This window comes from Schistocerca serialis, chromosome 11 (assembly GCF_023864345.2).
Source record: "Schistocerca serialis cubense isolate TAMUIC-IGC-003099 chromosome 11, iqSchSeri2.2, whole genome shotgun sequence".
In the NCBI taxonomy this organism is placed as follows: Eukaryota; Metazoa; Arthropoda; class Insecta; order Orthoptera; family Acrididae; genus Schistocerca; species Schistocerca serialis.
In genome coordinates this window covers 82,031,515-82,059,068 of record NC_064648.1, presented here as the reverse complement: position 1 = coordinate 82,059,068, position 27,554 = coordinate 82,031,515, and the positions used below count along the sequence as shown (strand labels likewise).

At 39.2% G+C, this 27,554-nt stretch overlaps 1 protein-coding gene across 6 annotated transcripts in view; it reads right to left on the bottom strand.

Annotated features, from left to right (window-relative positions):
• Nucleotides 1-27,554, bottom strand: part of LOC126427048 (zinc finger protein 3 homolog) — a 580,742-nt gene that overhangs the window by 91,465 nt on the left and 461,723 nt on the right. For 4 of the 6 annotated variants that reach the window (XM_050089220.1, XM_050089217.1, XM_050089216.1 and 1 more), the window contains 2 exons: nt 13,295-13,387; nt 3,855-3,892 (listed from right to left, as the gene is read on the bottom strand). In XM_050089220.1, coding sequence (XP_049945177.1) covers nt 3,855-3,892; nt 13,295-13,387 — 131 coding nt within the window. The remainder of the gene's footprint in view (nt 1-3,854; nt 3,893-13,294; nt 13,388-27,554) is intronic. The other 2 variants (XM_050089221.1, XM_050089218.1) reach the window with 1 other exon arrangement.

Below are 27,554 nucleotides of genomic sequence, written 5' to 3'. Positions count from 1 at the left end.
GCATCAAACCAGTCTCAGGACTGAAGACCACAACAACAAGAACACTGTTGACTCAGTTCCATAGGCAACACAGATAAAAAGGCAAAACTATCTATAATTGTACAGGCATGTATAATTACTAGCTCTGTCAATTATGAAGAACTTAAAAGAATATATAAGCTTGTACCTAGATAAAATTTTGAAGCGGAGCAAGCCTTCAACCATTAGGATTAAAAACAGTGAATTTCACAAAAAGGAGAAACATAGTGCCCTATTACTACACTCATAAATTCTTGAATGTAGCAATATGTGAAGATACCAATGATATCATCACACTGGTTCAGTTGTAGGTACAGCAGTCAGTCCATTGCTGGGATACCACAGAAATCCAGTGCTTTCAAAACAACTGTGTGACTCACCTCAGAACATTGCTAAAGGGTGTGTGATGCATATCAAATAGGTCTAACCAGGGATATTAATCTTTTACTTCACATTGCTTTGCAAGGAACAGATATAGATCTAGACATAGCGGTCACACTCATGTGTGAGCATTTACTAGGTGAAAAATGGTAAATGTTTACCATGGATATACACAGTAAATGCAGAATTGAATCATTTCCTAAAAATGATTTTGCAAGCTCATGAGTCCAGCCTTACCATACAACAGGTCAAGTGGCTACTACAGTTCAAACACCAAAAAAGCATAGCCACAATTTGGGATGAGAACATATTGTGCCAAGAAAAAAGAGCTTTACTGAACACAAAGGAAGATCTGATAGTGCACTACAGACAGTACAGCAGAATATTTCACTATGCACAGTTTGTTGTCTTCTGAAGTAGTTAGAGCTCTGTCTACCTTGCACAAGATACTTAAGTCCAAGGAGTTATTCTTCCCTTGCTCTTACTTCCATTCTGTATCATGGTTTTTTTAGAGAATAAGAATATTAGAAAAATTATTAACACAATTGATAACATTTGTCCTGTAATTTCACTCTAGTTCTGTGGTGACAAAACTTTCCTTCTATGATCGAAGCACAACTGATCAGTATTCATTTTACTGTCATTGCCAGATAAATCACTGTCAGTTTTGCTCCCAAATCAGCCAAGTTTGCAATGTGTGCATTAAGCCCTTTTGGGGAATTGTACTGTGTGAGATTTCCCAAATTCAGACATTGGTAATTCTAGGCATCCTTTGTTGTAGCTTCTCAAGTCACAAAAGATGACTCACCAGTTAAGTCTTCATGGCCTTACTAAAGCTGACTACAGCAGCTGCTGAAATTTAAGATCATGATGGTGGCCTGTAAACTGTCAATACAACAAGCTTATGTTTCTCAATCCACATTGCTGACACAGTATTCAAAGAGCTGTTCACCCCAACATTCATTAATCTGAAGGGGCTGAAACTTGACTCCAGTTTTTGGGTATATAACCACTCACCCTTTCCTCTTACTCATTCTACATGGTAGGACATTAGCTTGTACCCATCACATTGAATTTCTATGACTTCCATGTCATATTCAATTACAATAGTTAGCACTATACAGCTGCTGACACTTCACCTGCACTTTAGTTTGATTCTTTTTCATAAAAGAAGTACACTGTTTTTATTAAGGAACCAATACACAAACTAGCTGGTGTATAGAATGTGTTAATATCCTTACTTCTCTGTAATATTTTTACTTATCAATAATAATAAACTCACTCAAGGTGAACACTTGGTTAACACCAGCAAAATATCTGTACTGGCAGTGATGTTCTTGATATTATACAATGTTTTAATGGTTAACAATTTCAGTCAGCATGAATTACTAACTTTTTTTGGTCTGTTGCATCATTACATTTTTCATTAAACCTGAATTGTCAACGTTTTTCCCTTTTCCTAATGTTTCTCTAGCTGACCTTTATGCATATCATTGCTCAACAATCGCCATCAACAAGGAAAACAATTGTGACACCAACGGTGTGGAAAACTAGATTCCATCAACAAGTGCAATTCCATGTTGAAATGTGCTTTTATGTTCTTTAAACAGGGCCACTATTAGTAACATTGAGTTCCAAGCAGTGAAAGGGTTGTCATGCCATAGGAATGACAAAGCTTAGATCAGCAATTGAAACTGAATATTCGTCAGGAAGCAGAACATGGTGTATTGAAAAACAGCACAACAGGCAGGAAGCTTAGACTCAGCAAATTTAGATTATCCACACTATGTAAATGAAAAGTTCTTAATTCTGCTGCACTGGGTTCCAGGTGCAAATCAAAGTGATTTCACAGTGTTATGCATGAAGATGCTGAACATTTACTTTTAAATGGTTCAAGCTATATGTGCACTTCCAATGTATCTTTAAGTGGAACTATAATTCAATCAACAACAAATGAGACTGCAGAAAAAAATTTAGACATTCAAAACAGACATCAGGTGTTTTGCTTATTGACTGTGTAAGTTCCAAAATAAAAGCCTAATTTCCTGCTAAGTGATTGGAAATGAAATGAATAAAGTTGATGAAGAAGGGGCAAGTATTGATTGCATGAATTGGACCTAGTGAGAGAAAAGTTTGCTATATATTACGCCAGCAATGGAGGCAAAACTAGGATTTCTTTACAACTTCTACCAAGTCAAACCCACAAAATAAAAGATGACATGTGGCATGGTAGGGGCCAGCTGTAAACATTGTTTTTAACTTTTGTACTTGTCTGTAATTCATACAACATAGATGAACAACAATCTTGGGTGACCAGTAATTCTGAGAAACTGATATGTTTTAAGAACATGAAATGAATGCTTTACCTTGCATCTACTCTCATTATTGGAAAGCTTGGATTGACAGTTAATGATAAATGGCTTTTTTGTTTTAATATTAACTAATTTAAATGTTCACTTTTTACTGCCTAATATGTTAAGTTCCCTTTTGCCTTTGAATCAAGGCATTACTGTTGCTATGAAGACATTGTATCACAAGCCATTTGTGCTATCCTTATTGCTGAAAACGAGATGAAAGCATTGGATGCAATACAAGCTGGGAATCAGTTCCATCAGTTTACTCATAAAACTTACAGAACTGTTTTAGCAATTCCTGGAGACATTATGTTGGCAAGTTAGATGGTGACAACAATATCACGTCACCTGACAATGGAAAATTTTGCAAGACATTTAAAATCCTGAATCTGGTGTACAAACATTTCTGTCTGAGGTGTAAAATACATCAGACGAATGTGAGGAGGACAAGACCATTTTGCCTACCCACCATGAAGTGTTAAATGCCTTGGACACTTTAGAAAGTTTTGCTGCAACATCTGAACAGATCATTAGTTTTACAGACGTTCTTACAGCTGGCCATCTAGTTAGCAAGCATTTTTGTTTCTTTCTGTGGCAGCACAGTGTGTTGAATGTTTGCCATTAGAAAATTATCTGCAAGTGCAATTTTTCTGGAATTTTTGTTCCTCTCTGTGACAACACAGTATACTAGATTTAGAACATTATTTGAGTGTATAATTTTTCAGGATACAGTACAGTATCTAATGTAAGGGCTTTAGTTTTAATTTTTGTTGTTTATGTTGTTACTGCAAACCAATGTTATAAGTTGGACTGATGTACATTGTAATATCATAAAGCTCCTTTTTAATCTTCTGCAATAATAGAACAGTTGATATAGTAGCGTTTTCTGTGATAATATGCATAATATTGCTGTAGTCTGTATATACTGTATGTATATACAGCAAATGGTTAATATACAGAAAAATAGAACTCCAAAAACAGAACTTTTTAAAAATAACTTCTGGTATTTTGGTCCATAGGGGTTATTATTTTTCTTTCACTTTGAGTAACTAAAAATTTATACTGCTCAAAAAATTCTGCAGTGAATAATAAAAAACGTACCTTAAACTATCAGATGCATTTCTTATTGAGGCTGCCACCTGAAACAATACAAAGAATTATTGGCGATTTAAAATTGATGAAACAGTAAATAAATAAAATTGTATTAACACCCACTACCATCTGATTGTTCCAAACAATAGTTGGAAATATTATTATCAAAGAGACACAACATAACTGCAGCAGTTATTGAGGAAAATTATAAGTAAAAATTAACACTTCATTTCAGCACTTTGCTTTTAGCTTTGTAAATAATTATAAAGACACTGATTTATTTGAAAACAAATTTCCAACTTGATACTTCAAAATTAAAAGCGTGAAACATCATTCACCTGCTATGCACATACAGTAAGGTGAAGTACCAGAGAAAAATGTAAAAAATCGTCAAATTTTTATTGATGAAACAGGTAAAGAAAAGGACAGAAAAAAGTTCTATCTGAACTGGTATTGAATGTATTTTCTTCACAACTGTTGCACTGAATATTATGCCATATCACATCAGTTTCATCCACAGAGGAAATTAAGGAGTACAGCATGACATGAAAGTGATAGGAATTATTACATGAAGTGCTGTTATTTTATAGGCATATAAATGACAAAGATTCGTGTATTATCATAAATAGGAAATAAACAACATGGTTAACGTGAGGACAGTGTGCTCTTCAAATGAATGAATAGGCTTTCATACATACAATGAATACATATGAAGAATCAATGAGCATGTGGACAACTACAATAGCACTAAAATAAGTGTTACTCGAGTCTAGCAGAAGACCATTAAGATCAAGGATAATCAAAAGATTCAGTCATCAAACCCAGAGATGATCACCTAATGCGAAACATGTCAGATTAAACAAACTATTTCACATTAACAGTAAAGACTGAGTCATCTCTGACAGCAAGTTGAATTAAGGTAACTAAATCAGGTAATTTTTCTCAAAAATAACAACTGCACTGAAAATGAGTAATAACAAAGATAAGGGTACTGACAGTCGGATACCTCTAATTTCCTCACACTGATAATTACGGGCGATGTTTCCAGATTGCATCGTCATCATCATCATCGTCATCGTCATCCCATACGTTAACTTATAAGAGATAGTGTCTAAATTTAAAATTTTCTTCTTACTCCTATATCCTTCTCAATTTCTTTACATACACAATGTGATCAAAAGTATCCAAACACCCCCAAAAACACAGGTTTTTCCTGTTAGGTGCATTGTGCTGCTACCTACTGCCAGGTACTCCATATCAGCGAACTCAGTAGTCATTAGACATCATGAGAGATCATAATGGGGCACTCCGCGGAACCCATGCGCTTCGAACTTGGTCAGGTGATTGGGTATCACTTGTGTTGTATGTCTCTTTGCCAGATTTCCACACTCCTAAACGTACCTAGGTCCACTGTTTCTGATGTGATAGTGAAGTGGAAACGTGAAGGGACACATACAGCACAGAAGCATACAGGGCAACCTCGTTTGTTGACTGACAGAAACTGCTGACACTTGAAGAGGTTCGTAATGTATAACAGGCAGACATCTATACAGACCATCACACAGGAATTCCAGACTTCATCATTATTCACTGCAGGTATTACGACTGTTAGGTGGGAGGTGAGAAAACCTATACTTCACCGTCGAGCAGCTGCTCATAAGCCACACATGACGCAGGTAAATTCCAAATGACGCCTCGCTTGATGTAAGGAGCGAAAACATTGGACGATTGAACAGTATAAAATCGTTGTGTGAAGTGAAGAATCAAGGTACACAATGTGGTGACCTGATGGGTGTGTGTGTGTGTGTGTGTGTGTGTGTGTGTGTGTGTGTGTGTGTGTGTGTGTGTGGTGTGTGGCAAATACCTGGTGAACATCATCTGCCAGTGTGTGTAGTGCCAACAGTAAAATTCGGAGGTGGTTCTGGTGTTATGGTGTCATGTTTTTCATGGAGGGGGCTTGCATCCCCTGTTTTACATGGCGCTATCACAGCACAGGCCTACATTGATGTTTTAAGCACCTTCTTGCTTCTCACTGTTTAAGAGCAATTTGGGGATGGCAATTGCAGCTTTCAACACGATCGGACACACCTGTTCATAATGCATGGCCTGTGGCAGAGTGGCTACACGACCATAACAAACCTGTAATGGACTGGCATGCATAGAGACATGACGTGAATTCTTTAGAATAGTTTTGGGATGTTTTGGAATGCTGACTTAATGCTAGGCATCACCGACCGACATCGATTCCTCTCCTCAGTGCCAACACGAGTTAAGAATCGGTTGCCATTCCCCAAGAAACATTCCAGCACCTGATTGAACATATGTCTGCAAGAGTGGAAGCTGTCACCAAGGATAAGGGTGGACCAATGCCATATTCAATTCCAGCATTACGGGTGGAGGGCGCCACGAACTTTCAAGCCATTTTCAGCCAGGTGCCTGGATACTTTTGATCACACAGTGTATGTCATCGGTGGTCTTCCGAATATTTATATCCATTTCTGTTTTCCATGTGTCGCTGTTTAAGTACGTTTCATGGTCTTTCTGGACTCTTTTTCGATTTATTGTCATCTTGTGAGAGTCCAACTTCTTCTGTACCTATGATCCATTTTGAACTGTTTTTGCTAGTGCTTGCTACCTCGAAGATCTGCCTTGTGAGCCTGTCGTCAGTTATCCTGTGATGTGTCCACAGAATTTTATCCCTTTTTATCTATAGGTGTCCGTTATTGTTTCTGTCTATCTATAGATCTCTCTAAAGGGCCTCTTTATCCAAATTCGTTCACAGAAAACTGGCCCAAATATTTTCCTGAGAATTTTCTCAGTCAGTCATTTTTGCTTGACCATGAATCACAGTATTTTCTACAGTAAAGAGTTACTCCAGCAGTACTTTCGCATTGACTAAAATAGATTTTTTGTTATGACAACTCCACATCAGTTGACAAGCTTTTGAGCAAGAAACTCCTGAAGTTATGTTTGACAATAAGGGAGGATCACACTTTTGAAAGACTGAAGATTTTGAACAGTGTGATCTCAAGATTTCAGCTGCAAAACTTGTGGACAAATGATGGCAGGATGATGGTGAAGACCGAAAATAGGAATGATCAGTCTGCAATGCAGACAGGACGTTTGAAGCTAAAAAAAATTTCAACTCTTGTTGCCTCTAATTTTGTGTGTTTACTTTCATGTCTATTTTGCAAAGAAACAATTTGTTTTACTAATATTATACTTAAAACAGTTTCCCCTATTATTATTCTCTGTTTGTCTATGTTTACTTTTAGTACAAATTTTCTGCTCAATTCTCATACCTCCAAGACCAATACTATTAATTAATTCACTATTACTTCAATATGTTCACAAGACTCTGATTCAGATGATAAATTACAGTCTTATTTCTACTTTAATAATTTATCATCATATTACTGTGGTTACTCATCATTAGCATCAATAGTAAGACAGACTGCTTTCATTCCATTTACCTTGCTTTCAGTATTGTTGTGCAGAGACTGTTCTAGCTCTGTTCAGGAACTTTCTCCTCCTGTCTTCAGCTGACCATTCACTGACCAGTGCAAAGCCTGCTGGCCTTGGCCGCAAAACCTCCCTCCTCCTGGAGATATCTCCTACTTTCACGTCAAGGAACCTTGCTCCGCCACCACAATGCACTCTGGTATTCTTTGTTCTCCCAACCTCACCAGCCTAAAGTCGCTACTATCTAGCACCTTCATATGCCTAGTAGCCAAATGCACTGAACATCCCACTGCACTCGCAAATGTTCGATCACTGCCACCTCATCATAATTAAGTGTCACGTATTTCAAGACATGGACATACATCTGATACTTCTTTCAGAGATGTGGCTCGAACCAAGTATGTCCACAAGTTGCGTAAATTGAGAAGACTACATCTTTTCAGGATACAACAGGTGTAACTGACAACTGGGTGGACTAGCAGCATACGCATACTCTTGATTTATCACATAATGTGCTACACACATCCAACAATCATGAAGATAAACAAGAGGAATATGTTCATGTAGATTACATCCATTAACAGAAAGTCACATATGTGTGTACTCTACAAATGTCCTGAAGTATCCACGTTTGGCTGCTTTTAAATAGCTCTTTGAACTGAAATGTGAGCATATAATGATGCTCCACCCAGATCTTCCTTTTTTCCCAGAATTCCTAGCTGGTGAAGACTTCTTAAATTTCCTTTCCACGGGACTCACTATATCTGAAAACTATCTTGTACATTTATAAATCCTTTTTATACCTGTCACTATTATTGTTGTCATTACTACTGTTACCACCACCACCATTTGTGGCAGCAGTTGTAATTCTACTAGTAATGTCATTATTAACTTTATTAGTTCATAGTATTACCTACTCACATTGCCACTTAGGACACTCAAATCATTTTAATACTATTTGTCATATTAAAACTGTTGTTTCTTAGATAACTATGATGTATGTGTGAAACCCTGGTCCAGTGCAGAAGAGAACCTGATGGCCCTCATCGGACTAACATAAATAAATAAATAAATAAATGCTGATTGGATTATCTCTCCTGGATATTTAATTTATATGTCTTGTGACACTTCCTCATACCAAGTTATAGTGGAGAGATTATCTGCAGGCTTCCTGTCAATAACTGGGTTTTCTCACAGATGATTTGTAGACCAGTTTTCTGTGACATTTTATGAAGCTTCTCCAGGACAAGTTTGGCTTCTTTACAGTTTCTTAGAAATGTGAGTGTCTATAAGAGCCATACACCTCAGGTTGGTTCTCTGCTCTTTTTTAATTTCAATTTGGATTCCCTCATCTCCTTCCCTATGGCTACATAACTTTTTTCAGAATTATTTTAAATTGGAGGGGATTGTGGATCTCTGGCTGTACGCTGTTGTGCATTTCAAATGCTTCTGAAATTTCTCCAATCAATTTAACATTTGAAGTTGTACCTATTAATGTCTGTTGGATAATTGCCACTATTTTCCTGTCAATTTTGAATTCCTTTGAAGTACTGAATCAATATTTTTTTCTATCAAATCATAAGCATTTCCGACACTTGTCAGAAGTTGTCACAGTATTTACACATCATCATCTTTAAAAAATTGACTTTGGTTCCCATATCTGTTCTCTACACGATTACCCTTTGCAAAATCGTGCCTTATATTAAACTATTAATGGGCCTAGATGTTCATCCAGTTGACTTCACAGGACTTTTTCAAGAATTTTGGACATAACAGGATGCTGTGAAATTCCCTGCAATTATTCAGACTGGTTTTATGTCATTTTTATGAAGAGGAACAATTAATGCACATTTCCACTCTTCAGTAATTTTTTCAATTTTACAAATGTTTAACATAATTCTGTCAGTTGCTTCTGTCAGATTACTGTTGCTCAGTATCCGTATCCGCATACTTCTGCTATGAGTTTCTGTTTCCGCTGATGACTTATCATTTTCCAAAGTACTGATTTCCTTCAGTTCCTCAACAGATGATTTTTAATCTGAATTGTTTCGCCTCCAAAATCTAGTTGTTCTTTCAGAGGCACACAGTCAAGAACTGAGTGAAAGCCATAGACTAAAATTGTTATTTTTATGTTGGTTTCAAGTGACCAGTTTACATTCTTTTTTATAGCCTTGAACATTATTTTCTATACTTTCAAGAATTCCTGCCATTTTCTAGGGTTTGTTACTATTTAAAACTTTCAATGCTTGTTCCCTCACATCTACTGGACCATGATCATAGACAATGTTCCACTACCTGTGTTTTCTCCTCTTTTGTGGTTAGCATAATCTCACAATGGTTTTCAATATGTCTGCAAGTTCCTTACAATTTATGGTATATGAATGAACAATTTCTTACTCATAATATGAGTGTTAATGGATTAATGATGACTGATTTATTCATATGTCTTTCTTTTCCGACAGGTTGAAATCTAATCTTTATATGCAAGAGACGTTGAAATGACTAAAAAATTCCTTTCTTGCTCCTACACTGCCTATTTTTATATCCTTATTGGCTATAACACCAGAGTCTATCTGAAACACACACAAAGCGGAGTTCAGAAAATTCCATTTTTGTAGCTTCTTCGCAGATTTAAATTATGTGGTAGTGATTTTCATCTCATTTTCCCAGCTGTGTCTCACGATTTTTATATAATCTCTTTTGAACTCCTGTTTCCCAAAATTTTTTTGTTGGAACGTACACATTCCTGACAATGTGACATCCCACCAGTCAGACACTGAAGCAATTCAGTGGCATGCTTTTAGATTTGCTACTATTAGCTTTCATTAGCACACAAATGTTATGGATATGGTTCAGCAACTCAGACAGGAATCCTTGGAGGGAAGATGATGTTCTTTCTGAGAATCAATGTTGAGAAAATTTATGGAACTGGCATTTGAGGCTCACTGCTGATGTAACTGTTTATCAGCGTGTAATGTAAGGAAACATAATAAAACTTTGTTGGTCTGATTTGTATACTAATATTAGCCTACAATATAATGCATCACACTTTGTGTATCCTCCATAACTGTCAGAGACATACTGAGTTTTATTTTTCTATGCTTACTGTTTTTTCATCTTATGTCTTTTGTTAAGTTTGAAATCACCTGTTTGTGTATACTGAAATAGAAAACGTTTAATAGGATTTAGTGATGGTAATATTGCGGAAGACAGAGTTTAGATGTGTACCAATAAATAGTGAGTTTTGTCATAACAATGGGAGGAGATAAATTATGTAAGGTTGCTGTTGGGCAGTATACAGTCATGGATCACGAACTTGTAAACATAGAGAAATACTTTTTTCTTGTGCGCTGTGGATTGTAGAGATAGTGGACAAAATGGAACTAAAATTTATGCATTCCAGATTGATTATCCACACAATAGCATGAAGGCAGCAACTTGGAAATCATGCAGAGGCACATTTACTAATGGAAAATTCTATGAAGCACAATGCCAACAGCTAAGTTAATAGTCCACGGCATCGATCTACCTCTTATTGTGAACTGATGTAATGTGGGAAAATATCAGAGCAGTGACAGTAAAGGAAAACTTCTGCTAAATGAACTGATTTCAATATTGAACACATTCTCCCAAGTGAATACCATACGCAAAAACTACTATGACTGTGCCCCATAGAAATTTGTTATTACACCATGCATATACAATGGAATGAAGCCTAACAAACAAATGCTTAATTTGGGAAGAGAAAATGTGATGCAGGAACCGGTTATGCCAGGTTCACTCTTTTTTATACAGGGTGTTACAAAAAGGTACGAACAAACTTTCAGGAAACATTCCTCACACGCAAAGAAAGAAAATATGTTATGTGGACATGTGTCCGGAAACGCTTACTTTCCATGTTACAGCTCATTTTATTACTTCTCTTAAAATCCCATTAATCATGGAACGGAAACACACAGCAACAGAACGTACCAGCGTGACTTCAAACACTCTGTTACAGGAAATGTTCAAAATGTCCTCCGTTAGCGAGGATACATGCATCCAACCTCCCTGATGCGCTTATGTAGCCCTGGAGAATGGCGTATTGTATCACAGCCGTCCAGAATACAAAGAATCTCTACATTTGGTACTGGGGTTGTGTAGACAAGAGCTTTCAAATGCCCCCATAAATGAAAGTCAAGAGGGTTGAGGTCAGGAGAGTGTGGAGGCCATGGAATTGGTCCGCCTCTACCAATCCATCGGTCACCGAATCTGTTGTTGAGAAGTGTACGAACACTTCGAATGAAATGTGCAGGAACTCCATCGTGCATGGACCACATGTTGTGCTGTACTTGTAAAGGCACATGTTCTAGCAGCCCAGGTAGAGTATCCCGTATGAAATCATGATAATGTGCTCCATTGAGCGTAGGTGGAAGAACATCGGGCCTAATCAAGACATCACCAACAATGCCTACCCAAACGTTCACAGAAAATCTGTGTTGATGACGTGATTGCACAATTGCGGGCGGATTCTCGTCAGCCCACACATGTTGATTGTGAAAATTTACAATTTGATCACGTTGGAATGAAGCTTCATCCGTAAAGAGAACATTTACACTGAAATGAGGATTGACACATTGTTGGATGAACCATTTGGAAAAGTGTACCCATGGAGGCCAATCGGCTGCTGATAATGCATGCACACGCTGTACATGGTATGGAAACAACTGATTCTCCCGTAGCACTCTCCATAACTGACGAAATTAAAATGAGCTCTAACATGGAAATTAAGCGTTTCCAGACACATGTCCACATAACATCTATTATTTATTTGCGTGTGAGGAATGTTTCCTGAAAGTTTGGCTGTACATTTTTGTAACACCCTGTATACCATATCCGCTGTCCCTAGCATTTTTCCTTGAGTGGTATGCTTGCACAATCAACAGGCATCAATGTGTATGAGGGTCATTTACAGACCACAAAAGAAGACGAGAAATTAGGGCTTTTATGGAGGCAACAGACAGTTGCTTTTCCCTCACTCTGCTAGCAAGCAAAAAAGAAAAGGAAATGACTAATAGTGGTGGAACATACCCACCGCCATGTACCATACAATGTCTTGCATAGTATGTCTTCGGATTTACGTTTTTCAGTTTAAATGGTTCAAATGGCTCTAAGCACTATGCTTACGTTTTTCAGTCCTCTACCTTATATTCCCAAATGTTTGTTAGGTTTCATTCCTGTGAGAAGTTTATGAATCTAACCATCAACTTTCTCTTATGCAAGATGGACAAAATTAATACAACAACATCATATTTTACTGGATTAAGTTTTATGCCTCATACAAGCAGACCTTATCAAAGCTGTAAATTTTGCCAAAAAGATAATTTATTTGGATCTGCTATGACTTCTATGGTGAGGTAATATATGGATTTATCTGCATACGTCCAAGAGTTTTTCTGTGACTGACGAATCTGTGAGTAATTCAGCACGTACCATTGAGGTAGCCATACTATAACTATTTTGAGATCAATGTATCATGGGTGGTCTGTCACATAAAAATAGTAACGCACTTTGTACCTTCGGCAACTTTGAAAATTTTTAGTTCAAACTGACAAATATCAATGATTCACTGAAAAGATAAACCATGTCCAATGTGTTCTGCAATCCGTTAATCATAAGTTACTGGAAGGAGGAATATTTTTCAAATGATCTACACTCTCATGGTTTAAACTTATACGAACTGTTTAACATCCAGAAGGGTCACAGAAAGTATGGTTAAACATATTGTTACAAATTCCGTTTGGATTCTATTCAGAACAATAAGCAAATAACAGTTGCTAATCCACATCAAGTGGAATATCACAAGAGTACTGTAAAGTTATTAATTGCACTTAGGTCAAGAAAACTCACAATCTGTGCCTGTTCCACAGTAATGCATTTCTTACATCAATTACACAAATACATTTTTATCACTATACATGCAATAAATCAGAGATGGGAGTGCTTACAGTATTCTCAGTTCCACCCACCTCCAAATTTAGTTCAGGATCCTCCTTGATAAAATCATTTGGCCAAGAGATTACCAAATTATCTTCAAGACACTGAAAGAGAGAAAAAGTCTCAGTTAAAACTACTTGTACCCTTCTGTACTTATGACATGGCTCCCAATATTTCTTTTTTTATGAATATAGCAGTTATTCTGCCAACATGTATCACCATAATTTCACACTCTGCTATACTGCACTAATTTTACACATAATCAGTCAGTACATAGCGTACTCCATGGTGCTTACTGACCCTTATCCTTCATTTGGGAACCTCACACTTTGCCCATAGCAAGAAGAAGAGAGAGTGTGCTTACTCGCTGTGCATTAACGTAGTTGGACAGGAGAGGTGGCGAGCCTGAGAACTACAATGAAATGAATATCCCTAGCTGCATACAGGCATTGATATAAATCAATAGGGACAGTCCAAAATAAGTGCCCCAACTGGGACTCGAACCTGGGATCTCCTGCATACATGGCAGATGCTCTATCCATCTGAGCCACTGAGGACACGGAGGATAGTGCAACTGCAGGGATTTATCTACTTATCTCTGGCATGCCTACTGTGAGACCCACATTCCCAACCTATTGTCCCGCACTATACTCATACTGCTCCTGCCCATTATACTCATTACTCGCAGCTTTTTGCCGATTCCCGAAAGAGTTCAGGCACTGTTTGTGCATCCGCATAGAAGAAGACGGTCAAATGGCCAGTGAGCCTTGAAGATGGTATCTGTTCTTTTGGAAATGTCAGAAACAACAGGTACCATCTTCATATACCCAAGAACTACGAGCAGCACTGTCACTTGAGACTCAAGTTGACATGTAATGGGATGGCGTTTGTTGCTTCTGCCCCGATTTATTTTGAGAGTTTGTTTAGGACTTGTGAGTGAATGGTTCAGAGTTGAAGGCTGTGGTTATAAAGAGGTGCTGAGAGTTGTAGTTACTGGTAATTACAGAAGAAAACGAACAAAACATATCCACGTTTTTCGATCCAGTGAACCGATATGGCTGAAGAGAAACTAAGGGTAAATATTTTGTAGGTCTCCAAAAACTAAAGTATAATTTCAAAATGGTTCACAGCAATTCCCCAGAAAGACAATCTGACTCAAGAGTTGTTTTGTATGTTATTCTCATTTTAGTGAGGAACAACAAATCCCTAGCATCAGTAAACAAGTTGTAATTGTAAGACATGGGTGGTCTCTTAAAACGAGAGCGGCTCAGTTGTTCCTCGTGTATTTCCCAATTTACTGAAGTATCTGTCGAAAATATTACACAAAAGAAAACTGTCCGTCAAGCAGTCGCTAAAGGGAAGCTGTGGAAAGAAGACAGTAAACAAGCTGCAGTTTTGATGTCTGCCAGTGCTGCTTTTGCTGAGGAAAATATAGGGAGCATATCAGTACTCAACGGAGTAGTAATCACATTAAAACGATGTTGATGTACCAGGAACTGGAAACTGTCCAATTACGTGATAAATTAAGGACAGCAAATGACGAAATAAATCTCTTCCAAAAGCAAGTCTTAGATGAAAACCATAAAATGGCTCAGTCAAATGTCCTAGATCATTGTAAACTCAGTAAAAACAGAAAATCATATTTGCCACTATGTTAAAGAAATACCAATTAAAAAGAAAAAAAAGAGAATACAGTATGTGATGTGACAATTAATTCATTCTGGATACCGGGCTCTTGAACATTAACAGCTCAAAGAATATAGACACTGAAGCACGCATTGTTGCAACAACCTTCTGAAAAATCTCCAAAATTAAATGATTTCAAATGTTCGTGTGAAATTAACAAAGAGGCTTTAGAACAATTAATAACTATTTTCGGAAAGAACGAATAAAAACAAGATACGCTGATTTTTGATGAAGTAAAGCACGACGATATTTACATTTCAGTAACACTTTGCTGAAAATTTGTATCGTCAGTTTATGGGTATATACCTCGGACGACTGTAGTAATAACTTTGCCTATCATTGCTCTGGTGTTCATATCTGTTGCTCTGATGCGTAACCGTATTCACCCTATTTTAGTGTACTCGAATCACAATGTCACTCCTAGTGATGTCTAGCATATATTGATTCAAGTAATTATCCAGCTAGATCAAGCCAGAATGATACTTGTTGCATTCACTTCTTATGGTACAGTACAGACTGAATAAAGAGGTCCAGCAGTGTCTAGGAATTACTGACATAAAAAATAAAGTTCCTTGCTCAATATCAATTTGAGTGTTCCAGGTAGCAGCAATATGTTTCTATATTGAAGCGTATTGTCGAAGGGCGACCAGTTACTGTTAATGTTAAAAATAAACCTGGAATGGTTACTAAACACCGTGGCTTGGGAATATTTGTATCTAATGAGTTTAGTATTGATCTTAATCCTCAGCGTTCTACAGGTGTTCCATGGCGTAGATATACTACGAAGAATAGGTTTAAGTTCGTAACATATTCTAAACCCAAAACTAGTGCAGATATATCTAAAGTGAAATCCTGGACAGATCTAGAGAAAGAATGTAAAGTTAAGAATCGCCTTTTTCAAGGTACTAATCCATTTTATATTGGACTTCAAATAGCTGGAGATGAACCTGAGAAGTCAGACAATGTTCAAAGCGAAGTGAAATATGTAACTATGTAGTAAGAAATAGAGTGTATATGACATTTTGTAAGAGGAAAGGTAATGTTACTTTCTGAATAAAGTTTATTGTTTACAGCTAATGTCTGCGTTGGAGTTTTTTATGCTAACTGGGACCATATCCGAAATTATCTGGACGACCTACGCCTGGCTTTCCCTGTTCCCAACAATCAACAGAGGATTGATGAATTAGCTGTAACATTCTATGGCAACAAGATTAATTATGCAGCAGCTGTTATTGTTTTAGAAGAATTGTGGTATTATAAGCCTAATTTGGACGATTTCATTCTTCAATTTAGGGACGCATACAGAGAATATGTATTTATGTGGAATGGTACAAGGTGTGCTAATAGATATTTTGATTTTAGACAAGATCGCTATAGGCCATTGTGGTACAATTATTAGAACCTCAATAAATTAAACTCACAAGTCATAAATTGAGTAACAAATGGTTGATGTGATAAAACTGATGTACTTTTTAACAATGGCATCATCAACTTCAATTATCGACAAGATAGTTCTCCAGAATCAACGGGAGTATTTTTATTAGATAGATGAACAACTTAGTCGACACACTTATATTCTCTTGGTGATGCTTTGTACAAAACGCACAGGCTCACAAAAAGTTGATGAAATGGGGAAGCTTTGGTTCTGAAAGAACATACTGGCCACTAAGAGTAACCACTAAGAGTAACCACTAATAGTACCTTAGAAATACCTAAATACCTATGGAAAAGAGGTTGCATTTCTCTCCCAACAGCAGCATCATTTCGGTATCTCTAGGTCTCCGAGTTGCAATCGTCACTCCACAATGTAGGTCAGTCTGCTGATTTTGCCATTGTAACACATAGTTCTGTGGGTCACAATTAGACGAACTGACATCTCACTGCGGCACTGCTGAACTAGGGTAGTCAGCACGTTTCCTCTTCTACTCAATATCGTTTGCCTGCAGTTACAGTGTTGTTTCTTCCATCCACTCAACGACTTGTCCTAAATTTTTAATTAAATCACCTGCCTATTTATTTCTGTTTGGATTTATCAGGTTAACATTCTGATGCTCACAGCTCTGGTTTGAATATTTTCTGGCGTATGAGACATTTCCAACACCGTCATTTCCAACACCGTCATTTCCAACACCGTCATTTCCAACACCGTCATTTCCAACACCGTCATTTCCAACACCGTCATTTCCAACACCGTCATTTCCAACACCGTCATTTCCAACACCGTCATTTCCAACACCGTCATTTCCAACACCGTCATTTCCAACACCGTCATTTCCAACACCGTCATTTCCAACACCGTCATTTCCAACACCGTCATTTCCAACACCGTCATTTCCAACACCGTCATTTCCAACACCGTCATTTCCAACACCGTCATTTCCAACACCGTCATTTCCAACACCGTCATTTCCAACACCGTCATTTCCAACACCGTCATTTCCAACACCGTCATTTCCAACACCGTCATTTCCAACACCGTCATTTCCAACACCGTCATTTCCAACACCGTCATTTCCAACACCGTCATTTCCAACACCGTCATTTCCAACACCGTCATTTCCAACACCGTCATTTCCAACACCGTCATTTCCAACACCGTCATTTCCAACACCGTCATTTCCAACACCGTCATTTCCAACACCGTCATTTCCAACACCGTCATTTCCAACACCGTCATTTCCAACACCGTCATTTCCAACACCGTCATTTCCAACACCGTCATTTCCAACACCGTCATTTCCAACACCGTCATTTCCAACACCGTCATTTCCAACACCGTCATTTCCAACACCGTCATTTCCAACACCGTCATTTCCAACACCGTCATTTCCAACACCGTCATTTCCAACACCGTCATTTCCAACACCGTCATTTCCAACACCGTCATTTCCAACACCGTCATTTCCAACACCGTCATTTCCAACACCGTCATTTCCAACACCGTCATTTCCAACACCGTCATTTCCAACACCGTCATTTCCAACACCGTCATTTCCAACACCGTCATTTCCAACACCGTCATTTCCAACACCGTCATTTCCAACACCGTCATTTCCAACACCGTCATTTCCAACACCGTCATTTCCAACACCGTCATTTCCAACACCGTCATTTCCAACACCGTCATTTCCAACACTGTTTTTTCTTTCTGTCGAGATATCATCATTGTCTAAGAATGGAGAAAACATCATAGAGATCAGATTTTCTCTCAGTTGTGTTTACAATACTTAAGAACTAGGTTTATAGACCAACCCTGGGCCTGTAACTATTATAAGCCTAAATTTAAGTGTTGCTGTAGATACTAAGTTAAGTCACAATCATTTTCATAGTTTCAGAGCTTTGAATGACTAATGCTACCTCATTTAACATCCAGCTGTAAGTTTGTGCCCACACAACAAAATTTCTCTATGGTTGTAAATGCAATTTCCAGTATGCACTGGGTCACTTTGCACCACTCCTGAGGGCAGAGTCAACACATCGGGCTTTTTAGCGTTTTGGACTACAAACCTCACTGTTATTTCATGTGCCCTATCAAGTTGGGATCCTTGCTATTTCCATTAATCTCTCAAATATTATGTTGAGCATTCATGGTGACAAGTACAATCTTGTCCCAAATCAGTACGCATTTTAAATGTACAGGGCATCTTCTCTCTCATATTTGTACCTTTGCTCTTTCCCTGTCCATCTCCTCACTACACCCACTAACTTCTTTGGATTTCAACACTCCCTAACATTGTTGTGTAACCTCTGTGTGACCATTGTCCTGTGATGGAAAAATCTATTAACATTGAAGCAATGTGTTAGTTAAATTCCTTGCACTTCTCCCATTGTCTCGTAATATGGAGGCTCATTGAAAAGTAATGCTGCCGATTTTTTAAATTCTGTCCTCAGTATTAATTGAGGTATTACTTATCATGCATATTACGTGGTCAAATTCCCATTTCACTGACAAGTTGCAACATTACTATTATGCAGCTTCTAATTGTAGTGTGTAACATTGCAGTGTGTAATGGAACTATGTTATTGCATGCGAAAGAGTGTGCTCTAATCAAGTTTGTAACTGCACGAAACGGGTCTTCAATTGAATCCACAGAAGAACGAAACCAGTGCATTGTTTTCACTATATCAACGTCAGGACTGTCACAATATTCAATTGTTCATACTCATAATGAGGCAAACAGAACTCCTAACCTCAGCTCAAAGTGGACAGCTGCCTAGGCCAACACTTACAGACATCTTTCAAGAATTGAGTCTTATAGTGATAAAGTTGTGCAAGTAGAGGTGAGGCTGTGGCTCCATCAACAAAGTTGAACAACCTGCAGCGACAGTATCAATGAACCCATCACTCACTGGGAGAAACGATTTCATTGCCAATGTGGCTTTGTTGCAACACAAACATGTAGAGATGAAGAATAAAGGTGTAGAATGTTTATAAAGCTTTATTCAAAAATCTGTACGAGTTTTCACATAAATTTGGAGGCATTACTTTTCAACATGCCCTCATAAATGTGATTTAAAGTTCACATTGCTGCCTACTGACTTCCAATTGCTTCTACAGTTAAACTGTGCAAGGCAATTTACATTATGTGTCGGAGTATTTGTGATACCAGTAACCCACAACAGAGGCAATATTGTAGAAACATCTGACGTTTACAAAACCAGTTTTGTAGTTCAGGTGCTTGTGAATGCAGTGCTTGTATCAACAAGTGTCAGGAAGCATATGTTGGTGCTCAAAACTGTAATTTAGACATCACAGTCATGTTGTCTGATACTGGAATAAATATTATATCACACTGTTCTTACAAAATTCTGTGCAGATGGATGTATAGCATATAGTTCTCAGAACACACATTACCTACCAGTTCTGAGCTGCCTTTGTACTACATGTGTATACACTATGCACCACACAAAATGCACAGATTAATTACACTCTATTTACAGTACCTATTTGACATACGTAACATTAAAATTGGTATTCTTTGTCCACAAGAGGGGAGGATACTTCTGACTGGTTTGACGTGGGCTGTCATGACTTGGGGTCCAGTGCCAGTCTCATAATCTCATAGCAGCAATGGTATCCAACATCTTCAACTACTTGTTTGGCATATTCCAATGTGTATTACCCCATAGTTTTTGCCCTCTACAGCTCCGTCTGCTATCACACAAGTTATTCTCTGTTGACTTCATATACACATCATATTACACTGTCCCTTCCCATCAGCGTTTTCCGTAAGTGCCTTTTTAGTAATTCTATGGAGACCCTCATTCCCAATCACCCAGTCATATCAGTTCAATTATTTTTATCGGTCTTTTGTAATAAAACATCTCAGATGGTTCAGTTATTTTATTTTCTGTATTCCACCTCCATCTAGACAGTAATGATTCTAGCTCTTCTTGTTTTACAAAGCTAGATACTATTACCAAAAACACAAAGATATACAGTGAACAGACAGAACATTATAATCACCTAACTAATAGACAGTATGTCCACTTTCAGCATGGATAACAGCAGCAAGGCATTGTGCCCTGGAAGCGATGAGGCCTTGGTAGGTATTTGAAAGGAGTTTTTTTTTGGGGAGGGGGGGTTGACCAATGAGCTCTGAAGCTATGTTCAATCACATTCCAAAACTATTCGATTGGGTTCAGATCTTGCGAGTTGGGGGAGAGGGAGCCAGCACATCAACTGGGACTCACCACTGTGTTCCTCTAACCACTCCATACTACTCCATCACACTCTTGGCCTTGTGACATGGTGCATTGTCTGGTTGAAAAATGCCAGTGGTGTCACGAAACGTTACTTATGAAGCGGCATATGTGGTCTGCAACTAGTGTATGATGGCCCTTGCCAATCACTCTGCCCTGAGTTCCATTGGATCCATGGATGGCCACATGAATGATCCCCAGATCATAATGGAGCTGCCACCAGTTTGTCTCTAGCTGTAGTACGAATTTCAAGACAAAGAATTGTTCCCATGGAAGACGACAGATCTGCGCCCTCCCACTGGCATGATGAGGGGGTTCATCAGACCATGCAACACACTGCCACTGTGCCAACGTTCAGTGCCAATGGTCACTTGCCCATTTCAGTTGTAGTTGTTGCTGATGATGTGATGTTAACATTCGCATGTTCAAGAGTCGTGGGCTGCGGGGGTCCATCAACATTGTTATGTGCACTGTGTATTCAGACACCCTTTTCTCTGACCAGCATTAAAGTCTGATGTTAGTTCTACCACAGTTTGCTGTCCATCCTCTTACCAATCTGCCTAGCTTATGACATCTGTAATGAAGGGACGTCACCCAGCTCCACAACGTCCTGATGTTGTTTCACCTTGGTTTTGCCGCAGCACTCATCGAACACCTGACAAGTCATACATTTTCCGAAATACTCGTGCTGAGCCTCTGGGCTATCACAATCTGCCCTTAGTCAAACTCAGATCACACACCTTCTCCATTCTACACAGAGGATGCTCACTGATACTACATGTACCATGCATGTGTGACAGTCATCCTTTGCCAGGTGATGCTGTTATCACATGTATGGGTTTATATTGATACTATTGCAGAGGATGGAAAAAAGCAGTTTTAACGGTATATAATTAATTTGTAACTTTAAATGAAATTGGTTAAAATCAAATATTAAAGTTTTGTACCACATTTAAGTGCAATACAGTAATATTAACATATAAATTATGTACCGGGGTGTGTGGGTATGTGAAGAGCGGGATGTGTTGAGTAGAAGCACAATGCAAAGTAAGTTGCAGGATTGCGTTCATACACTTCACTCCTTAATAAGCCTGCAAAATGGTGAGAAGGAAATTTCCCACTCTCTTAACAGCACTGTTACAAATATTAAGAGCAGGGTATTTCACAAAATTATATGGACCCTTCCACAGTTTGGTTAAGGAATTACTGGGGACCAAGTATGAAGATATGCCCATGGCATGGGCAGGGGAAGGTGGAGGGTAAGCGTGAATGTGTTTTGTTTCTTTTCAACAACATGCATTAACACTTCACTAATAATGGTAATAGAAGAGCCGAGTGGAGGGTCTGAATCAGAGGCTGAGACGGTTCTGCGACCGTGTGGGCTGCAGATTCCTCAACTTGCGCCATAGGGTGGTGGAGTTTCGGGCTCTGCTGGATAGGTCAGGAGTCCACTACACACAAAAAGCGGCTGCACAGGTAGCAGGGGTTGTGTGGCGTGGGCTTGGCGGTTTTTTAGGTTAGATGGCCTTTGGCAAGTACAGAAAGGGCAACAGCCTCAACGGGTGCAGGGCAAAGTCAGGACATGCGGGGACCAAGCAGCAACCAGTATTGTAATTGTAAACTGTCGAAGCTGCGTTGGTAAAGTACCGGAACTTCAAGCACTGATAGAAAGCACCGAAGCCGAAATCGTTATAGGTACAGAAAGCTGGTTGAAGCCAGAGATAAGTTCTGCAGAATTTTTACAAAGGTACAGACGGTGTTTAGAAAGGATAGATTGCATGTAACCGGTGGTGGAGTGTTCGTCGCTGTTAGTACTAGTTTATCCTGTAGTGAAATAGAAGTGGATAGTTCCTGTGAATTATTATGGGTGGAGGTTACACTCAACAACCGAGGTAGGTTAATAATTGGGTCCTTTTACCGACCTCCCGACTCAGCAGCATTAGTAGCAGAACAACTGAGAGAAAATTTGGAATACATTTCGCATAAATTTTCTCAGCATGTTATAGTCTTAGGTGGAGATTTCAATTTACCAGATATAGACTGGGACACTCAAATGTTTAGGATGGGTGGTAGGGACAGAGCATTGAGTGACATTATACTGAGTGCACTATCCGAAAATTACCTCGAGCAATTACACAGAGAACCGACTCGTGGAGATAACATCTTGGACCTACTGATAACAAGCAGACCCGAACTTTTCGACTCTGTACGTACAGAACAGGGAATCAGTGATCATAAGGCCGTTGCAGCATCCCTGAATATGGAAGTTAGTAGGAATATAAAAAAAGGGAGGGAAGTTTATCTGTTTAGCAAGAGTAATAGAAGGCAGATTTCAGACTACCTAACACATCAAAACGAAAATTTCTATTCCGACACTGACAATGTTGAGTGTTTATGGAAAAAGTTCAAGGCAATCGTAAAATGCGTTTTAGACAGGTACGTGCCGAGTAAAACTGTGAGGGACGGGAAAAACCCACCGTGGTACAACAACGAAGTTAGGAAACTACTGCGAAAGCAAAGAGCTTCACTCTAAGTTTAAATGCAGCCAAAACCTCTCAGACAAACAGAAGCTAAACGATGTCAAAGACAGCGTAAGGAGGGCTATGCGTGAAGCGTTCAGTGAATTCGAAAGTAAAATTCTATGTACCGACTTGACAGAAAATCCTAGGAAGTTCCGGTCTCACGTTAAATCAGTAAGCGGCTCGAAACAGCATATCCAGACACTCCGGGATGATGATGGCATTGAAACAGAGGATGACATGCGTAAAGCTGAAATACTACACACCTTTTTCCAAAGCTGTTTCACAGAGGAAGACCGCACTGCGGTTCCTTCTCTAAATCCTCGCACAAACGAAAAAATGGCTGACATCGAAATAAGTGTCCAAGGAATAGAAAAGCAACTGGAATCACTCAACAGAGGAAAGTCCACTGGACCTGACGGGATACCAATTCGATTCTACACAGAGTACGCGAAACAACTTGCCCCCCTTCTAACAGCCGTGTACCGCAAGTGTCTAGAGGAACGGAAGGTTCCAAATGAGTGGAAAAGAGCACAGGTAGTCCCAGTCTTCAAGAAGGGTCGTCGAGCAGATGCGCAAAACTATAGACCTATATCTCTGACGTCGATCTGTTGTAGAATCTCAGAACACGTTTTTTGCTCGAGTATCATGTCGTTTTTGGAAACCCAGAATCTACTATGTAGAAATCAACATGGATTCCGGAAACAGCGATCGTGTGAGACCCAACTCGCTTTATTTGTTCATGAGACCCAGAAAATATTAGATACAGGCTCCCAGGTAGATGCTATTTTTCTTGACGTCCGGAAGGCGTTCGATACAGTTCCGCACTGTCGCCTGATAAAGTAAGAGCCTACGGAATATCAGACCAGCTGCGTGGCTGGATTGAAGAGTTTTTAGCAAACAGAATACAGCATGTTGTTATCAATGGAGAGACGTCTACAGACGTTAAAGTAACCTCTGGCGTGCCACAGGGGAGTGTTATGGGACCATTGCTTTTCACAATATATATAAATGACCTAGTAGATAGTGTCGGAAGTCCCATGCGGCTTTTCGCTGATGATGCTGTAGTATACAGAGAAGTTGCAGCATTAGAAAATTGTAGCGAAATGCAGGAAGATCTGCAGCGGATAGGCACTTGGTGCAGGGAGTGGCAACTGACCCTTAACATAGACAAATGTAATGTATTGCGAATACATAGAAAGAAGGATCCTTTATTGTATGATTATATGATAGCGGAACAAACACTGGTAGCAGTTACTTCTGTAACATATCTGGGAGTATGCGTGCGGAACGATTTGAAGTGGAATGATCATATAAAATTAATTGTTGGTAAGGCAGGTACCAGGTTGAGATTCATTGGGAGAGTCCTTAGAAAATGTAGTCCATCAACAAAGGAGGTGGCTTACAAAACACTCGTTCGACCTATACTTGAGTATTGCTTATCAGTGTGGGATTCGTACCAGATCGGGTTGATAGAGGAGATAGAGAAGATCCAAAGAAGAGCGGCGCGTTTCGTCACAGGGTTATTTGGTAACCATGATAGCGTTACAGAGATGTTTAACAAAATCAAGTGGCAGACTCTGCAAGAGAGGAGCTCTGCATCGCGGTGTAGCTTACTCGCCAGGTTTCGAGAGGGTGCGTTTCTGGATGAGGTATCGAATATATTGCTTCCCCCTACTTATACCTCCCGAGGAGATCACGAATATAAAATTAGAGAGATTAGAGCGCGCACGGAGGCTTTCAGACAGTCGTTCTTCCCGCGAACCATACGCGACTCTAACAGGAAAGGGAGGTAATGACAGTGGCACGTAAAGTGCCCTCCGCCACACACCGTTGGGTGGCTTGCAGAGTATAAATGTAGATGTAGAATGTAGATATGGACAAAATCTGTATGAATGTCTATACTGTTTTACACTGCTAGAGGGAGAAATTTTTGTGTCATCCAGTACAGTAACTAAAATGTTCTTCCAGGGAAAGCAACTTCCCCCACTACAACTGTAGTTCGATTTTCAATTTACATACAGTCTATACCTCCCCAGAATTCCCTGTCCAGTTCTCTTCTGTAAGTAGACAAAATAACTTCACTCAGCTGGCCTTTATACATGGTGATTTTTTTCCACCATGTACAAACTCTAGGGATTGATTGATGAGAGGATGCAGAACAAAGAAGGTCTAATGAACTTATGTCCAGAATGCATAGTTTCCTTGCTAGAGACCATTTATGTAATCATACAGAGACTGTGACCTAGACTGTGCTGTACCAAGCTGCCACAGTTGCAATAAGTACTGAAATCGTTTCCATGTGACTCACTGCATGTGAGTATGTGCTGTAGCACGTTCTGTCTGTAGCTGTTTGGTCAAGCTGCAACTGAACAGTGGCAAAGCCAGGATGAATAAATTGCTCCAATGTCTTCACATCTGGAATGGGCTCTGCATATACAGTACTTCTGAGATAACCAGAAATTGAATGGGTTGAGATCTGGTGAATGAGCAGGACATGCAACTGGACCCCCCCCCCCCATCAGATACAGATACATCTACCAGTGGAGACAACTGAGAGGGGTCCAGACATCAACAGTGAAGTGGGCTGGAGCACCATCATATACAGCCACATAATCCTTTGTTCACTGATCCTGATGATTCACTGTCACCATACCACAGGGGCTCTGCATACTGTCCCATAGATGACTGTTATGAAAGCTGACGATACCACTCTGCATAAAGGTGACCTCATCTGTGGATAGGATGGATGACAAATTTTAGAACTGTGGTTGTCTGGTGAAGGGACTAGAGACGAAACTGCTCCTAATGTGGAAAATCTGTCACTAGCAAGCAAGCCCTGTTGTCTTAAGAGTTAATGGTAGCAACAATTGTCACAGAGAATGTTCCACACGGTCATCTGGGCTACACTGTACTGGCAGGCCAACTGTCTGGAACTAACAAAGCAGTTGCCTTCCACAGCGTTAATTACATTGTCCTCCAAGTCTGGTGTCTGCATATTTTGGGTACACCCTTCATGATTTCCTGCTTCCTGAAACAACCGTGTCTTCGACAAACAGTGAAACACTGTTGCCAACATTGAATGGTGTGGTTCTTATTGGCGGGGATAGGTCTCCTGATACAACCCTGCTAGCCATCGCCATTCGCCTTTCCATAAGGAAACACCACGTTTGCAAGCTCTCAATACGAATATGGAATGATTGTGTACAATGCTGTATCACATCCACTACAACGTGAGTCGATAAGAGAAGTGAATCGGAGACATTACCAGTTACTATGTTAGGAGAGGATCCTATGGCAAGATGTATGAGAAACAGTATTACTTTCTAGTAGGAAACCATGCATACAGTAACTGTGGCTGGATGGTATGGTACATATTAGACCTCACTCTATGTAACAATGTGTGATTTAATAAATGGTCTCTAGCATGGAAATCGTGCATTTCAGGACATAGGACCTTCCCTGTATTGTATTCCCTCATCCAGCAATCCCTGTAGTTTGTAAACGGTGAAAAATACACTCTATATGGCAGTGTTAATTTCTGATTATTAAATCAATACTCACTGCATGTATTATGCGAGGTAATGCATAAAATACAAGCCTGAAATTGAAACCGAGAAGTACTTAGTTTGTAGATGTGATAGTGTTGGTGGCAAAGGGACTGGATTGGTAAATGTGTCACCTTGTTGCTGTCTACCATTGAAAGCATGTTGTAAGGCTGTGTAATTATGTTGCTGTCACTTGGTGAATTAACAAATCATCAGAAAGGCACTGCAGGTCTCTCACTATTAATTGTGTTAGTGATAGGATGCATAAATCTTTTACATTTAGGAGTAAGTGGAACTTATTGCAGTTGTGAAATGGGCTGCACTGAGTGGACCTACGTACCATACATCCATAGTATATCTTCCAAGATGGGTGTGAGTATGTCTGATGGAATGGGACTGACCATATTCCATCCAGAACAGTAGTCTGCTGTAATGCATTGCTTGTCTTATGCTGAAATATCTTACATTCTATAACAGGTTACCAATCTCTGTTGTAGAGAAATGCAATTTAAGACTCTGGGTCTCTTCAGATGTTGGTAAGCAAAAGAGGAAGAGGTGCATTTTGAAATCCCTGATGCCACGAAAAATATTCCAGAAAGGCATAGAAAAGACAAAGAAATTGACATTATCACATATATATTGATGAAGTGTTACAGTTCAGACAGGCTCTTCCGTGTGGGGGACACTCACAGTCTTCTGTTCAGATTTTTTTTACATAATACCTCACCAAACAACTACAACAAAGTACTTCCTTAACAAACTGAAAATAACTCCACTGCACAAACATGAGCTCAGTGAAGTTATTTTGTCTACTC